The 11758-nt window shown below is 32.3% G+C and overlaps 1 protein-coding gene across 1 annotated transcript; it reads left to right on the top strand.

Annotated features, from left to right (window-relative positions):
• The first annotated feature begins 7955 nt into the window (after positions 1–7955).
• Positions 7956–11292, top strand: LOC140761806 (small ubiquitin-related modifier 2-like). The gene is made up of 3 exons (XM_073099324.1): positions 7956–8151; positions 10700–10849; positions 10925–11292. The coding sequence occupies exons 1-3, from the start codon at positions 8074–8076 to the stop codon at positions 10994–10996; spliced, it is 300 nt and encodes a 99-aa protein (XP_072955425.1). The 5' UTR covers positions 7956–8073; the 3' UTR covers positions 10997–11292.
• Positions 11293–11758: the final 466 nt, after the last annotated feature.

Raw genomic sequence — 11758 nt, 5'->3', positions numbered from 1 at the left:
TACCAAAACCAAGCTTTTCTTAGCAATCTACAATAATTATGACCAAAGTAATATTTAATATTTTCTTATACTGTATTATATTATTCTATTACATTTGGCAAGTTAAGTGAAAAAAAATATATTTTCTATACTTAAGCTATAGTAAAAGCAATTCTTATGGAGCTCCATTCCGTTCGCTATTAGTTTATTTCATTACGCTCATCCAACCACCGACACCTACTTAATGGTTTGTGAAAAAAGAGTATATATGCATTACGTGTAATTACCCAAGCTAGCAAAAAGAAAAGTTGGACATGACGTGACTAGCCACATTGTGGTCGACTCATGCCCAGCATGCATTGTATGCAAAAGTGCAGTAAAGGTGCCACACAACCCCATCGAGCCTTTCACAGATCGATGCCACGTGGAGATGGGACTAAGCCCACCAGCCACTCCGTCGCCGCCACATGACCACCCTAGTCTCCCTTTCTCTCTCTAATTTTCTCTCTTTTTCTCTTATTCTCTCGGCTTTTCCCTCTCTTTAGCTCTCTCTCTCTCCCTCTAGCTCCATAGCCACCTCTAATAATTGAGAAGAGCCGTCATCGGCCCCTTACCCTACTGGTGAGCCTCTCACTCTCCCTATCCCCCCCTCTCTCTCTCTAGCTTTCTAACCTTCTCTTTCTCCCTCGAGGTCGTCGGAGGGTTGAGTCGCTAGCGAGAGGCCGGCCACTGAGTGGCCACCAACAGTCGTTTCCCTCCCCTATGGCCTAGCTCCGCCTCCCATTTTTTTATTCTTCTTCTTCCTTTCTCTCCCTCTTCTTCTTCTTCTGCCTCTTTTTCTTCTTCTTCCTCTTCTTCTTCTTCTCTCCTTGGTCTAATCCTTCTTGACTCCAACGGTGCTTGGCTGAGCTCAGCACTATTTAACAACATACTGCATTTCTTTTTAAAAAAATTATTTAAATTATGTTATTACTTATTTAATTATTGTAGTTAATCTAAAGTACTAATTGCCATAAATTAATTTAATTATACCATGGTTAGTGAATAAATTTAGTTACACCATGCTTAGCAAAATACATGCAATATAATTACTATATTAATCATAGCCAAGTATAATAATTATTAGAGTTATGTATATATGCTCTCTTGCATTAAATTATTTTCATTTTTCTTAATTATCAAAGAGAATAGTAGGCTGATGGTAATGTCTTAAATAATGGTATTATTATATAATATAATTGTGGTTAATAAATAACAAAACAAGTATAAGAATTAATGGCAATAGCAATATCTATTATAAACCAAATAGAACATTTAGGATGAATTAATAATATGTAATTATAATGAGAAATGATCTTTTAGTTGAATTAATTATAATTAGTGAAAAGACTAATATTATATGTCATTAATAATTTCATATCCCAGCCACCCTATTTAAGACCCCATGGTCCTTGCTAACGATAACTGATCGTTGATATAGTAGATGTGAAAGGTGATTGTCTAGTAATTATAGTTATTGTTAGTAGTCTTATACTAGATTTTTTTTTTCAAATTATAATATATTATATAATTATGTATATATATGTCTTGGCCTCCAGCATGATTATATGATCTTATAGAGATGATTATAGTTGAATATATTTTATCATTCATTTGATTAGACTAATCTTTGATATAAATATGTTGATGATTTTTATATATAATTAGAGATAACTATAATATTATGACTTTATGTTGAGATAATCTCTAGCATAAGTATATAGATGATAGACTAGCATGAGTATGCATGTAATAGATATATGATTGAAAATTGTATTACATTATGTCTCTTTTGATTTCTGTCTTCCACTTAAATTTCTGATATGCATTAACTTCTTATATATTGGATATATACACATGATCTATCATATAGAAGGAAATGCATAAATCTCATTGATAAGAAAGATAAAAAAAATGCATGAGGGTATTCAGTAAGCGCTAGGGTTAGAGGTGTCTGATGTGGTGATTGTGGCCGTTGATATGCGATATCTTGTGGCCATGTCTAAGGTCAGTTGAGTTTGGTGTGCATAGATAATCAAACACCTACCGTTTGCTAGGGCGTGCGTGTGGCAAGTTATCCTTATGTGATCTATATTAACTAGTGGAATATTTGATTTAGATGGATATTGATATATCCTCAGCATATGGCAAGGTATGATATAATTGAGATATCCATAGCATATGATAGAGTATGTTTTGAGCCTACATGCCAAATGATGAGATTTGGTATCGAATGTTGACTATGCATAGTGGTCTAATATGATAATATTATACCGAGATGACGGTGATAGTTGTGATATTGAGAATTGCATATAATTAGAGCTAAAAACGGGTCTAATTAATTCTGACCCAACCCGCTATCTGACTTGATTCAAATCAGATTCGGATAAAAAATTTCTATCCGATTCGGATACAAATAGAATTTTTGAAAAAATCTTGAATACAGATTCGGATACAGGTCGAATATAATTTTCTAATTCGGATATGCATATCGGATATCCATTTACCCCCATATTTTTTTTAAATGATACAGTTTTTAGTTTGCTTATTTAAATAGTGAATATTAATATTGTTACTAATAGTGTGCTATATATTATTTGTAGATATTAATTCCTCTAATTTATATGTATTTGACATATAAAAAAATTTATTTTTTGTGAAACTCTTAATATTTTTGCGTTAATTATGTTTAGATAAAATATCATAATTCGTTTAAAATTTGATCAACATCCATTTAGAATCTGATTTTCTATCCGTCTAATATCCGTATTCGGACTAAAAATATGGATCCGGATATGGGTTGGGCACTATCTGATCTGTTTTCACCCCTACATATGATTATATTATTATTTGATATATATAATTATCAAGTAGTTATCATGCTTTAAATATGGTTGTATTTGACATCCTAGCATGGTCAAGGTCATCATGCATCATATATGTTATATTTGATAGTGTTATAATAATAGTATGATATGGAAATTTATTTATATATTTTCAAGTGTTCTCTTTTTTATTCTCATAACATGATATATATATTATACATCTAATATTGTTGAGACGTGCTTATATACTCATTCTTAGCATGATTACTTTTTTTTGTGATTTATATTCTCCAGTATATGATTTACTCTATGTTAGACATCACTGATTCGAGATAAAATCTATTCACTGAGCCTTTAAGTCATGACCTCTTTATTTTTCTTTTCCAAAAATCTAAGTAAACAAGTAGAGCATGATACTCCATTAGAGACATTGTCAGTATTTGAGGAGTAAAATGTGGTTAGTATTATACGCTAGTTGAGTTATATTATATGATGTATCACTTAGCTTTTAGAATGATGTCTTTATCCTAATTGTTATCATAAAATATGTGATTTATATTTGATGTATTATGTATATATTACTGATGTGTATATATAATAGTGAGATGCTCTTGATGATATGTTGTTGCCTATGTTGGGCCCTATTAGAGTTATCAATATGTTGTGATACCTATATATGAATTATTCTTAGTTTAAATATTATAGATAAATTATAATGTTGATGCATGTTTATCTAATTGTCGACAACTAACCAAGTAGCCAAATGCCTTACATATGTCGTATAGGCTCGTGCCATACATTTGTTTAGGGTTCAATTATGTTACACTACGACAAATTAATATTGCAAAATATAGAAAGGTATGTTATTGTATGTAATTTAACATACCTTTAATTGCGAATTCATAGATATTGTTTCTATGATCATTACATATTATTTCTTTAATTCATATATATATTAATAGAATCTAAAAATAAAAATTTATAATCTATGATTACTCACAATATTTTGTAAGCATAATGAGAAAATGATTGGATGTGGATTATGGTACCAATTGTTTATTGCCATTCTAAAGAATCTTCAATGAATCCAAAAAATTTCTTCTATCCCAAAACTATATGACTAATAAGAGCGGATTGTGAGATTTTCTTTATAGTGTATAAGAATCGGTTGCAAAGTGACGCACCAATCACATTTGTACAAGATGATATGGCTAGGCTTCGTGCAGAAAAATTATTATTGATAGAATTGAAAGAAAAAAAGAAGTATCAAAGAGGTCAAGAAAGAGATAGAGTCCAAATAAAGCCATAGTTGCTCCCAATAATATTTATTGTGCCAAGACAATTAACACCTTACTTAACATCTCTTTCATGAAAGAATTGTACTAGATGAATCAGACTTATATTGATTTAATGTAGTTAAAATTAATTTTATAAAATAATGAAGTTGTATTTCGAACAATTAAGTTGTATTTATTCATACATAACAATTAGTCCATTTCTAAAATATTTTTGTATAATAGCAAATAATCTATGGATTTCATGTTTAATAATTATAAATTTTATAGTTAATAACTATGAATTTTATAATTAATAATTATAGAAACTACGGATTATGGATATGATTACTCTAAATATGTTATGTTATAGATAATATGAGAAAAATTTTGAACTCAATTCTATACGTAGTGACCAGTAATAAATTCTATATATATAACCAGATTTATAGTAAAAACCCATGGATCCCATAACTAATAACTATAGATTCTATAGTTTATAATTATCAATTTTATAATTAATAACTATAAATTCTATAGTTACTAACTATAGATGCTAAAGATTGATTAGGGGGTCTAGTAAGAAATCTCATATATACTAACATCTAATTTTATAATAACTTCAAACTCAATTTATCAAAATAATAATTATCACAGTAATCATAACGATCAAGGCTTCTATGAGCAAGTATAGTGATGCCGTGTTTATAAAGGATCTCAAACACATTTTATTCTTTATATTTAATTTTGTTATAGAAGAAGAATAAAATCTTTTCTCTCCTCCTATCTCTCTCTTTGCTTATGAGTATAGAACCAAAAAAAAGATCAAACTAGCATTTAATGTGTTGTTGATGATGATTTGATCAACTTATATTTAAATAAGCCTTACTGAAACTTACAATTGAAGATATCTCTTTACATTTAATATAAATCGCCCAAAATATTCCACACATTATTATACTTTTCAAAATATTTCTAACACTACTATAATTTTTGTCAGACTCAACAAATTACTATCTCAAACAGTAATTTTTACTTACACCAATATGTTGGAAAATTATCAGAAAAGTGATTAATGAATTATTTTCTCCGAGAAAGCAATTTAAATAAATTATTATTCTAAAGAGTAACTTCATAAAATGCTTTTCGGGAGAGCAATTTAGTAAAATGTTTTTTCATACAATGATTTACTTAGTGTACCTAAATTTGTTCTTTAATATATAAAATATTTTTATTAAAAGCATTTAATATGTATTAGCTAGATTTCAAAATCAAGTGATCTATTGGTAGCGCAATACATGCGATGCAAGATTTGCTCAAAAGTCAAATAGTATCGACATTTGCACCAAATGAATCCATATGTAAGAGTCAATCCTAGGCCTCTACAAATGGGGGTAGTGCTATAGTCATGGTCACCCCATGCCGGTCAGCCAGGGCCTCTAGATATTGATAAATATCCTCATTGGGCGTGAAAACCAAATCATGTGTTTATGCATCATACATAATACCATATGCGCAATATTAACTCTATCATTCTGTGGATTTAGACCTATGTTGTATTGTTTTGTTTATAAATATTTAGATCTATTGGTGGTTGAAATATTATTAGCTCATATTAAATAATTGATTGACTTGGGTCTACTACTAGTGGTTGAGATATCACTAGGTTGACATTAAGATGACTCGGGAATGCATAATATTGTTTATGAAAATTTATATTTATGGGTGGTTAATATATCACTAGTTTATTAGATTGTGTGAGTAAATGAGTGTTTGATAGTGTTCAAACCATATCTAGATCCATATTTTGGGTCTGAATACAAATATTATATGGATACAAAATTTTTAAATTATATCCTAACTAACTGGATACGAATAATTTTTGGATAAGGATTAGATAACTTTTTAATAGAAGATCATATCTTAATAGGATGTGGATCGAATTTGAAATGAATTATGACATTTCTTTTAAAAAATTAACACAAAAAATTAAGAGTTTTAAAAAAACATAAATATTTTTCATATCAAATATATATAAATTTTTGTATAATCAATCTCTAGAAATAATATATAACATATTATTAGTAACAATATGCTTATTCGCTATTTAAATAAGCAAAGTATAAACTATAAACCACCAAAAAATATATGGTTAAATGGATATCCGATATCCGCATCCGTATTCATATCTGAAAAATTATATCCGACTCATATCATATTCGTACCCGAGTTTTTTACTCGTATCTCAATATGTACCTAAGTTTTTTTTTTCAAAAATCATATCCAAATTTGCATCTAGGTTGGGTAGAACAATCTAAATTGAGTCGAATAGTGGGTCGAATTGATAATTTTGACTCATTTTTGACCCTAATTGTATCCATATTTTAGTTATCGATAACTGGCTTTGTATCAAACTCATGATGGAGATTACATTTTAATTTGGATTGTAGCATATTTTATATTTGAGATGAATTATCTTAAGTACAAGTTTATCTTTGTATGTTATTTTATTCACCCTATCACGTACAACATGTGTGCTATGTGGACATATCAACAAGCACATGGCCATCAGGTGAAGGCGTTAAAGTAACGCACCATCGACATAGTGACTTTGCCTATGTGGCACCGTGTGGAGCATGCCCCCTTCCCTATTTCCTATATTCTCTTTTTTACTCCCTCTTCTCTCTCGCTCTCTCGATATATGTGTTCTAACTCAAACTCCCCTCCTTTCTTCCTCTTTAGTGAGTATCATCGTTGACGGTGAGATATGAGTGCAACTTCACCTCTAAGTTTCTCAATAAACTATTTTTCTCTCATTCCATCTATTTGGATTGTTTTAAGATAGTTGTGTTGTGGCTCATTCATCGCTGTTGGGTTGTACTTATAAATTGGCTAGCTAATGGTGGTCAATTGGTAACCTTCGAGATCAGTTAGATAGTTAGAGAGTTGGAGTCAGGTCTAGATCCCTTCTTGGCTGTTGATACTGCTCAGGTGGGATTTTCTATGCTAGTGGTTGAGCGTTGGTTTAAGCTTTGAGCTTTCCCACCATTATCCTTCACAGAGCATGGTAGCCTGTTAGCATTATTTTTCTTTTGCCACCCCCGGTCTTATTTAGCACTTTGTTAAGTCATCTTTCCTTTCCCAACGTCGAAGCCACCATGGCTTGCTTGGCTTTCTTCTCACCTCCATCGGTTGCCAACCAAGCTAGCTAGATGCCATTGGGTCATGATTGCCTTCCTTGACGACCTTCCCTTTATTTTTGCATCTCTCGGTTAGGCAATGGCTTGTGGTTTTTGACATTTCCTTCTTGTCGCTCTTGGATGCGATTGAGAAGAGAGGAAGGGGATAAGGGTCTTTTAGTATGGGTTGGCTCGAGACAAGCCAGTGTAGGCTAGACTAGGTTGGGCTGGGATAGTTAGTAGTACTATCTTTTTAGTCATGTTTCTCTATCTGGGTGGTTTAAAGTTACAACTCATGCTGTTGGGTCTAATGCTTTTTTAGTTGTCTTTCTCCTATAAAATAATTATTTATCAATCAGCCTGATGAGATCTCACGATTAAAATACTCAAGAGTATAATAAGAATGCAAAAATTTAAAAAGAAAACATTACTATAATTATTTATTTTTAAAATATATTACCTCTGCACTTTATTTTTTGACAATTATTTTTTAATAATTTATATATATATATATATATATATCAATATAAGGTTAATGATATCCTTTTATAATTAATTTGATGAAAATTTAATTAAATTCTATTTTTTTAATTATTTTAATTATTTACATATATATATATATATATATAAATATTTTGAGGGGTATAGACGTTATACTCCATTCGTTTTCTTCCTCTCGACAATTGTTGTTTCAGGTGTGTTGGTCGTCGAGGGGTCTGCTCTCTGGTCTCCGAGGGAAACCCTAGAAAGGGAAGCGAGAATAAAACGAGGACGAGAATGTCGGGGATGACGCAAGAGGAGGACAAGAAGCCGGCCGATCAGTCGGCCCACATCAATCTCAAGGTCAAGGGACAGGTAGTGGCTTCTCTCTCTCTCTCTCTCTCTCGATAGATCGATGGATCGATCGGTTTCTGCCTGTTATTTGGATTTTACTTCTGATGGGTAAAATTTTGGGGTTTTGTTCCTTCTGCACTTCAATTTCCGTGTATTGATCGCTTAGTATGGTATACAATGTAGAGGGTAGTGTGAATTTGGCAGTGAAAAGGTAAAAATGTCCCGTGCTTGATCGGTTGTCTTATCTCTGCTTTGTGATATTTTTGGGTGTGAGGTAGTTACTTTGAGTTGAAACGAATAGTCTTTTTAGTTTAGCAAAGGACGATGTTTCATGGGTGAGATGAAGTGATAACTTGTTCGATAAATCCGGAGTGAGTATGCAAAGAAAGGAAGATTAATGGTAGGATATTGCATTAGGGAATAATGTTTAACTGGGAGAAATATTTTGGATTGCTGAGGCATGTCTCTTTATTATTGGAACAATCGTAGGTTTGTAAATTTCTTGGATTCTCTTTTTTAATTTTCGTGTTCATTTATATGTTAGGTGTCTTTATATTTTACATTATTCATCATACTGAATTCCCACTTGAACAATTACAAACCCTTAAATCCCAAAGTGAGAACGATATGTCTTTTTCATCTTCAAAAATGAACTCAAGAGCTCTTGCCATGGATAGTCATGCCGAGCATTCCACTAGGTGTGGTTCAAGAAGATGTATTGTCCAATGCCTTTTGAACATTGATACAAAATAGCTTCTTCACACTCCACTGTTACTAGGGCATTGAGCTGCTTGACAATGCCAGTAATGTACAGATATGCAGTGGTTTGAAATACGTCAATTTAATCATCATATCTTTATTGACTCAAAGAGGTATAGGTTTGTGCTGAGGTTAGCTTGTAATGTGCCAATAGATTGTTGAACAGGATAATATCTTGATTAGTAAATTCATTCTCTTGACCATAAGTGTCACCATCGATGCATTATAACTGTCACCATTGATTTCTTTTACGATTTTTGTTTCTCTTTATCCTATGTGAATCCTTCTTATGCCGTTCATAAAGTTACATCAATTTAGGAGTCCTCTCATCATTGTATTGTGCCTTACCAAACCCCATTTTCTTGTGATAGGGCTCAATCGGCAATGATAATGAAGATCCATTGTAGGTCTTCTACCTTATATACATGTTGCCTAAGTATTTATACGTGTTTCTCTGCATAAATATGATTGTGCATATCTCTATATACAACAAATAAAGTGTGCCATAGTGGACAGAGTTCCCACCTACAGTTGTCTTTAAGGAGGAAAGATGTCTTCAACCTTGCCTCAATTCTGAAGAGGTGTTTCCATGACTGAAACCCATGACCTCTTGGATGCAAGAGGTAAGCATTACTGTCAGTCACACCAAGTGACACCATATAAATTATTTATTACAGAATGAAAGTAGAAATTGGGGACAAAATTTAAGCTTTTTGTACATGGAGAGAATTGTCGAGGTAGTACTTTTAGTTGCGTAGCAGGAGTGGCCTTTCCCACAAGAAGTTCATATGAAAGTAGTTGTCATGGTGGGGATATGCTAATATAGGTAGTTGCTTGGGTGATGATAATGGTTGCAGGGTTTCTTAGATTTGTTAGTGGAAGCAAAAATTGAGTCTTGTAGAGAAAATACAACTTCAGTTAGGACAACAATATTAAAATTTGTGCTTCATAGATAGTGAGTGGGCATGACTACTCTTAACTGGTAGAATGAACTTGGGAAATTGTTGCCTAGAATTGTGATTTCCTAGTTAATCTTTCTTCCTTGAGTTACCTTTCAGATGTAGTTTCTTCTTTTGGCATGTTCATTTTGCTACTTGAAGTGAACTTAGGAGGCGATTGTGTGATTTGATTGTAATAGCAGACAGTGAGACAATATGTAAATTGCAGAAGTGGTAGCTGCATTAATCATGTTAGCCATACTATATTTCTTTGTCACCATTGCAGAAGTGGTATTGACTTTTCTTGGGCGCAAGAAGGATAATAGAATTGTAATTTGGGGGGCATAAACAACCAAAAATGCCTACTTTATGAGATACACTTAACACTATGAGATGTTGGTGGTTAAATGCAAGCGTTGCTAAAGATAGCTTTGGCCAAGTGAAGCCGAAACAGCCGCCTCAAACTTTTTTCTTTTCCTTTTTTTTTTTTTTTTCTGAAACATTGATCTCCAATGCCCAACAGCGAAAAGAACAATCTTTATCTCTTGAATATCTACAACCCCCTTCCCCAAAATTCTTACCTTCATCATGCTAACTTCCAATTTGCTAAACAATAACCTTGTAGCTTCTATACTTTAACTCTCCATGAGAACCTGCTCCTACTTTCTGCTCTGTAGACTATTTTATATGCTTTCTATGTCATTACATTCTGACATGATGGATAAGTGCAAGAAGAATAACTATTTAACATGCTTTCTTTGATCAGATTTTGACATGATGATTAAGTGCAAGAAGAATACTCGTGCTTGTTCTGTAAGTTATAGTATTGGTGACTAGGTTTCTTCTACCATGATCTCTTCTTTGTGGTCCAGGATGGTAATGAGGTCTTCTTCAGGATCAAACGCAGCACTCAGCTGCGGAAGCTCATGGGTGCTTACTGTGACCGACAATCAGTGGATTTTAATTCAATTGCTTTCCTGTTTGATGGCCGTAGGCTGCGTGGGGAGCAGACCCCAGATGAAGTAAACTTTTTCCTTTTATTGTATTTCATTTGGTCAACTTGGTTTTGTTAATATTTCTTTTTCTGACTTCTTCAGCTTGAAATGGAGGATGGGGATGAAATTGATGCTATGTTACACCAAACAGGTGGAGGACTGGCAATTGCATAGGAATGTTAGCAGTCAATTTTGGGTTGATCTCTGAATTCTGTGAAGCAATTATTCAACATGGAGCCAACATCTTTATGGTTTATGATTATAAAGTGCTGATTGACTTCTCTATCTAAAGATATCTTCTGAAAGTTTTTTTTACTTTTTATTATGAGATATTGATTCTTTTCCCATACTGGAGTTAAATCTTGCTCATGTAACAGGGTAATTACGATTTTCTTACTTCCTGAGTAGAGGACAGGACATTACTCTTTATTACCTTTATATGAATGTATCACTAGTTAAATTGAGCCTTATGATTCTCTGGCATCATCTGTTTAGACTCATCTGGTTTACTTGTGCTGGTGCTCGTTTCTGCCCTAGGATTCGTCGAATATAGTGAGGTTTTGACCAAATTAGCACTCTCCCAGACTTAATACCAAAATGGGGGATGTTAAAAGGCTATTTTGAGAAACTGTTTGTACTTTTTAACATCTTACTATTTAGGAAATAATTGGATAAATTTTAAAACTAAAATTTAGAGAAACTATTATCTTTTTTTACTATTTTGAGCCGATATCGATTAAATTTCGATCATAATTATTAATTTATTTATCTTTCATCTTTGTAACAGCATATTATATATCTAAACTAAACTATTGGTAAGAAAGTTATCACCTTTGAAATTAAGTAGTTCACCATCTTAATAAGACACTGAATGATTTAATGTTTATACTAATAAGATACTTATATAATAAAATATAATATCTTGTTATTCTAGTA

This window comes from Typha angustifolia, chromosome 1, assembly GCF_048772165.1.
Source record: "Typha angustifolia cultivar Huaian chromosome 1, ASM4877216v1, whole genome shotgun sequence".
Classification (NCBI taxonomy): domain Eukaryota; kingdom Viridiplantae; phylum Streptophyta; class Magnoliopsida; order Poales; family Typhaceae; genus Typha; species Typha angustifolia.
This window is presented reverse-complemented; position numbering and strand designations above follow the sequence as displayed.

Bases quoted from the DNA above. Each gene is read 5' to 3' on its own strand.
- LOC140761806 (XM_073099324.1), top strand. From the start codon at position 8,074: ATGTCGGGGATGACGCAAGAGGAGGACAAGAAGCCGGCCGATCAGTCG. The intron at 8,152-10,699 runs GTAGTGGCTTCT...TTTGTGGTCCAG, and splicing joins ATCTCAAGGTCAAGGGACAG to GATGGTAATGAGGTCTTCTT. The intron at 10,850-10,924 runs GTAAACTTTTTC...TGACTTCTTCAG, and splicing joins GGGAGCAGACCCCAGATGAA to CTTGAAATGGAGGATGGGGA.